The sequence below is a fragment of the Dysidea avara genome, chromosome 3 (assembly GCF_963678975.1).
Source record: "Dysidea avara chromosome 3, odDysAvar1.4, whole genome shotgun sequence".
Taxonomy (NCBI): domain Eukaryota; kingdom Metazoa; phylum Porifera; class Demospongiae; order Dictyoceratida; family Dysideidae; genus Dysidea; species Dysidea avara.
In genome coordinates, this window is record NC_089274.1 from 38448979 (window position 1) to 38455720 (window position 6742).

General features: G+C 39.4%; 1 protein-coding gene across 1 annotated transcript; it reads right to left on the bottom strand.

Moving 5' to 3' along the window:
- Positions 1-594: 594 nt before the first annotated feature.
- LOC136248502 (pyroglutamylated RF-amide peptide receptor-like) lies at positions 595-1728 on the bottom strand. Its single transcript, XM_066040279.1, has one exon. It carries the CDS (start codon positions 1726-1728, stop codon positions 595-597), a length of 1134 nt encoding a protein of 377 aa, XP_065896351.1.
- Positions 1729-6742: the final 5014 nt, after the last annotated feature.

Below are 6742 nucleotides of genomic sequence, written 5' to 3' on the forward strand. Positions count from 1 at the left end.
CCACAATATTTTAATCCAATCCATATACCACCTTACTAATATGCAGCCACTGTACTCATCACTTCAAAGTACCATCAGCCAGATTACAACCATGCAAATTGTCATTTTCCCCTCGCTACATAAAATAGGTCAACTATTGTAATATGTGTACGTATGTGATATATACTCATCTTGAGTTTGTACATTATTGATAAATAACAATACATTAAGTGAATCACATGTATTCAATGCACTTCTATTATAGCCAAAATAGCTATTGCCAAAGTATCATCATATCACAGCAGTGCTACATTTTTGTAATTGCATCTACAGTGGAACCTTTCTTAACAAACTCCCCAAATTAAGTACACAATAGAAAAAACCTCCATAATAAGGACAAAAGTTTTAGTCCCAACAAGTCTGGTCAATACATTTTTTACCTCTGAAAGAGGAAAACCTCTATATTACAAAAATTCTTGGTCCCAAAATGTCTACAATAGAGAGGTTCCACTGCATACAGCAGTAAATAACATAAATATTTATCATACATAAATAGGCATTAACATACAGAGCACGCAACTTATTACAAATGTCAAACAAGATGTAGCAGTCCTTTCAATCTTCCCAAGCAATCTTAGGCTGACCAGGATGCCAGTACCTTGCAGTTTCCATCTCCATATCAATGGCCATCTCTTGTATGTCATCATCCAGCTCAGCCGCATCATTACAGCTTTTACTCATTTGGTAGATCTTGTTGGATCTTCTTGTCCTTGGAATCCAATCTTGTAAGCTGCTTAAATAGACTGGCAGGGACTTGATGCAGTATGGGCAGTGCTTGTTGATGTGGCTGCGGTAGTTGGCACTGCTGTACATTAGGATCAGAGGACTCACTGCTGGTAGGATGGCAATGCAGATGAATACTGACTCATAAATCGGTTGTGACTCCTTGGTGATGATGGAGATCATATTGTACATCATCGTGTAGCTTCCCCAGAGGCAGGCAAACATTGTGCAAATAAACTGCATCAGGAAAATTGGCAGAATGGACTTCACCCTTTCCCTATCATGCCCGGTGTTGTTAACAAGCAACATACAAGTATTGTTGGAGTCTCTATTCTGGACAGGATCGTCATACAGGACCTTGAAGTAGTTGTAGAGTGTGGTGATAAGTATACCAGAAAGTGTTATCACCACAATGACACCATAGATAAGGAAGATGGCTTCTTTGTCGGGATTATTGATGATGATGGGGGAGCACAAGTTGAGGTTGTCACTCTTCTCAGTATCAAAGTAAAGGGCTTCAATGATGCTGAGACTGACTGCTACAACAATCCAGGAAAACACAATGTGGAGTACGACACGCTTGAGGTTGGTCTTGTACTGGCAAGGCATTGTGGCCATCTTGCGTATTTCCTTGCTAAGAAACAGGTGTATTACAGGTGTGACAATAACCACTGTAGCCAGAATCTGCTTTTGTAGCAAACATAAGAATTCTCCATACATCCAACCACCTCTAGCCAGTGTAGACACAGTAGTACACATCATCAGCATTTCACACAAGTAGGAGATCTCAAATCCGGCAAGGAAAGTGTTGACTGTGGTCTGAACTTTCCTGTTCTTGTGAATCATGGCAATCAGGATCACATTGCCAATCAATGAGGCCACAAACTCCAACACGAGGACCACAATAAAGATGGCAGCCTGGTAACCCTTGATAGAGTAGCTGGTATCAGTAGTAATATTATCCATCACACAGAGCAGATGTAACAAACCACTGCTATGAGAACTAGCACAAAACTGAAGAGTCACTGAGCAATGATAGTGCAAAGTAGCAGCTTGCCACTGAAGTGCACACCCACACACTCAACACTTCAATTCAGTGAAGCTTCCAATGCCTTTCATCTGGAATAGCTGTCAGTGATGACAGCTTTAAATATCCTTTGTTCATTAAATTTAAAATTATTGTGATTAGCAGCAAATTCTCATCATGAGCATCTGTATAAATGATGATATAATCACCTTTCTCCCAGTCAATCCACGTTTTTAAAGCAAAATCCAACTTGTATATTGACATGATAGCATTTTCTGTTGGTCACTCCCATTCTCACTTTCCGTTCCCACCTATTAGAATTACACTTTACTGTCTTATAAGCCAGTTATATCACAGCAGTGGTAGATATTAACAGTAGTCCTTGGCAGTATATGAAACTATATACATCAAAGTAGCGACAGTCGTTTTACTTGGAAATAAGCCAGTTATATCACAGCAGTCCTAGAATATTAACACACCTCTGACTCATGTCAATAACTAAGACATTCTACTCCTGCTGTGATATGATAACTATGACTTAAAAATATTGTTTATGATAAAGCACAGTATCAATGTAGCGTTGTAGTTATTACCAACTGATATAGATGGTAGTTTACTGGACTCATCAACACTACCAATATCCACATGTAAAAGAGTCATTTCAAAATCAACATAACAATATGGTAGTGTTTAAAATTTAATGTTAAAACTTATTAGCTATGCATACCCAAAAAGGTTAATGCATTCTGCTAATGTGCATGTAAAGTTTATCAGAAAATTTATAGTACAACTTTAGTGGGACCACAATGTATCAAGCAGCCACTTACTCGTAAAATTATATCTAATCCAAAACAGCCAAGCTGTAAAAAAAGAGTGCGGCCCTGAGAAAGGCTATGGTGAAAAAAGATGTGAAATCCAAGGTGGCGGCCAAGAAATGGCTGTGATGGTAGGTTAATGGTAAAAATTTTAATAACGACAATTCAAGTGAATTTTGTGCCAAGACCAAGCGGCACCAAATTCACTGAATTGTTGTTATTAAAATTTTTACCATTAACCTACCATCACAGCCATTTCTTGGCCGCCACCTTGGATTTCACATCTTTTTTCACCATAGCCTTTCTCAGGACCGCACTCTTTTTTTACAGCTTGGCTGTTTTGGATTAGATTTCACTTCTTTTTGCATTTGTATGGCCGGCTTTAGGGCTTTTTAACCTGTCATTTTTTTTCTTTACTACAGGAAGAAGAAAAGATGAAGCAGAGTGATTTCTTTGTAGCTGACCTCTCTGCAAGGTGATCCTTCTAGCTGATCCCTCTACCGGATGACTTGTCTGTAGCTGAACTCTCTACAGGATGATTTGTTTGTAGCTGAACTCTCTACAAGGTAACTTCTTCTAGCTGATCTTTCTACAGGGTGATTTGTCTGTACCTGAATTCTCTACAGGGCGATTTGTTTGCAGCTAAACTGCTGAACTCTCTACAATGTAACTTCTTCTAGCTAAACTCTCTACGGGTGGCTTGTTTCTAGCTGATCTCTCTACAGGGTGACTTGTTTGTAGCTGAACTCTCTACAAGGTAACTTCTTCTAGCTGACCTTTCTACAGGGTGATTTGTTTGTAGCTGAATTCTCTACAGGGCAATTTGTTTGCAGCTGAACTCTCTACATGGTAGTTTCTTTGTAGCTTAACTCTCTACAATGTAACTTCTTCTAGCTGAACTCTCTTCAGGATGACTTGTTTCTAGCTGAGATCTCTACAGGGTGACTTGTTTGTAGCTGAACTCTCTACAGGGTGATTTGTTTGTAGCTGAACTCTCTACAAGGTAACTTCTTCTAGCTGAACTCTCTACAGGATGACTTGTTTCTAGCTGATCTCTCTACAGGGTGACTTGTTTGTAGCTGAACTCTCTACAATGTAACTTCTTCTAGCTGAACTCTCTACAGGATGACTTGTTTCTAGCTGAGATCTCTACAGGGTGACTTGTTTGTAGCTGAACTCTCTACAGGGTGATTTGTTTGTAGCTGAACTCTCTACAAGGTAACTTCTTCTAGCTGAACTCTCTACATGGTGACTTGTTTGTAGCTGAACTCTCTACAATGTAACTTCTTCTAGCTGAACTCTCTATGGGTGGCTTGTTTCTAGCTGATCTCTCTACAGGGTGACTTGTTTCTAACTGAACTCTCTACAGGGTGATTTGTTTGTAGCTGAACTCTCTACAAGGTAACTTCTTCTAGCTGACCTTTCTACAGGGTGATTTGTTTGTAGCTGAATTCTCTACATGGTAGTTTCTTTGTAGCTGAACTCTCTACAATGTAACTTCTTCAAGCTGAACTCTCTACAGGATGACTTGTTTCTAGCTGATCTCTCTACAAGGTAACTTCTTCTAGCTGAACTCTCTACAGGATTACTTGTTTCTAGCTGATCTCTCTACAGGGTGACTTGTTTGTAGCTGAACTCTCTACAGGGTGATTTGTTTGTAGCTGAACTCTCTACAAGGTAACTTCTTCTAGCTGATCTTTCTACAGGGTGATTTGTTTGTAGCTGAATTCTCTACAGGGCAATTTGTTTGCAGCTGAACTCTCTACATGGTAGCTTCTTTGTAGCTGAACTCTCTACAATGTAACTTCTTCTAGCTGAACTCTCGACGGGTGGCTTGTTTCTAGCTGATCTCTCTACAGGGTGACTTGTTTCTAGCTGAACTCTCTACAGGGTGATTTGTTTGTAGCTGAACTCTCTACAAGGTAACTTCTTCTAGCTGACCTTTCTACAGGGTAATTTGTTTGTAGCTGAATTCTCTACAGGGCGATTTGTTTGCAGCTGAACTCTCTATATGGTAGTTTCTTTGTAGCTGAACTCTCTACAGGGTGATTTGTTTGTAGCTGAACTCTCTACAAGGTAACTTCTTCTAGCTGATCTACTTTTCTACAGGGTGATTTGTTTGTAGCTGAATTCTCTACAGGGCGATTTGTTTGCAGCTGAACTCTCTATATGGTAGTTTCTTTGTAGCTGAACTCTCTACAGGGTGATTTGTTTGTAGCTGAACTCTCTACAAGGTAACTTCTTCTAGCTGATCTTTTTACAGGGTAATTTGTTTGTAGCTGAATTCTCTACAGGGCGATTTGTTTGCAGCTGAACTCTCTACATGGTAGTTTCTTTGTAGCTGAACTCTCTACAATGTAACTTCTTCTAGCTGAACTCTCTACATGGTGACTTGTTTGTAGCTGAACTCTCTACAGGGTGATTTGTTTGTAGCTGAACTCTCTACAAGGTAACTTCTTCTAGCTGATCTACTTTTCTACAGGGTGATTTGTTTGTAGCTGAATTCTCTACAGGGCGATTTGTTTGCAGCTGAACTCTCTATATGGTAGTTTCTTTGTAGCTGAACTCTCTACAGGGTGATTTGTTTGTAGCTGAACTCTCTACCAGGTAACTTCTTCTAGCTGATCTTTCTACAGGGTGATTTGTTTGTAGCTGAATTCTCTACAGGGCAATTTATTTGCAGCTGAACTCTCTACATGGTAGTTTCTTTGTAGCTGAACTCTGTACAACGTAACTTCTTCTAGCTGAACTCTCTACAGGATGACTTGTTTCTAGCTGATCTCTCTACAGGGTGACTTGTTTGTAGCTGAACTTTCTACAGGGTGATTTGTTTGTAGCTGAACTCTCTACAAGGTAACTTCTTCTAGTTGATCTTTCTACAGGGTGATTTGTTTGTAGTTGAATTCTCTACAGGTGATTTGTTTGCAGCTGAACTCTTTTACATGGTGGTTTCTTTGTAGCTGAACTCTCTACAAAGTGACTTCTTCTAGCTGATCTATCTACAGGATGACTTGTTTCTAACTGAACTCTCTACAGTGTGATCTGTTAATAGCGGAACTTTCTACTGGGTGATTTGTTTGCAGCTAAACTCTTTGCATGATTGTTTCTTTGTAACTGAACTCTCTACAAGGTGACTTCTTCTAGCTGATCTCTCTACAGGATGACTTGTTTCTAACTGAACTCTCTACAGTGTGATCTGTTCATAGCGGAACTTTTTACTGGGTGATTTGTTTGTAGCTAAACTCTTTGCATGATTGTTTCTTTGTAACTGAACTCTCTACAAGGTAACTTCTTCTAGCTGATCTCTCTACAGGGCAATTTGTTTGTAGCTGAATTCTCTACAGGGTGATTTATTTGAGCTGAACTCTCTACATGATGGCTTATTTGTAGCTGAACTCTCTATTAGGTACCTTCTTCTAGCTGATCTGACTACAGGGTGACTTGTTTGTAGCTGAATTCCCTACAGAATAACTTACAATGTAATATAACTGAGTAAATTATAAATGCAGCTGAATGCTTTATTAGGTGACTGTTCTATTAGAGTATCTTGATCTCGCATTTGCTGCACCTAGTTGCCTTTCGAATCATAACTCAGTGATTTGTAATCCGATTTTTCTGTACTACTGCAAGGACTTTCTATGATGATTATTCCAGCTACATACTGATTTTCAGCTCGTTGCTCTAAGTGGTTTGCCTGGTAGATTCGAAAACTAATAGTTTTTTTATTCATAAAAATCGATCGCGTAATTTTGACACAGGTTGTCATATCTCCATGGTCTTTATCCCGATTCCTTTCAAACCACAAAAAGGCACTCCTACGATGATTGCTCCATCTACATATCAATTTTCAACTGATTCCTCCAAGGCGTTTACCCTGTAGGTGTGACAGACCTTCGACCTTATTTTACGCAAATAATCGGTCATAACTCCGTGAATGTTCATCGGATTCCTACCAAAGTTGGTACGGAGATCCGCCTTAATGAGCCCTTTAAGTGTGCCAAATTTCAGCCAAATCCGAGCACGCATTCGTGTTTTATGGCGAATTTTGCGAAGTGTGCGAAATGAAGAAGATGAAGAAGAAGAAAAAAACGAAGAAATTAAAACGAAATTTTGTTCGCTCGTATCTCGGAAATGGCTG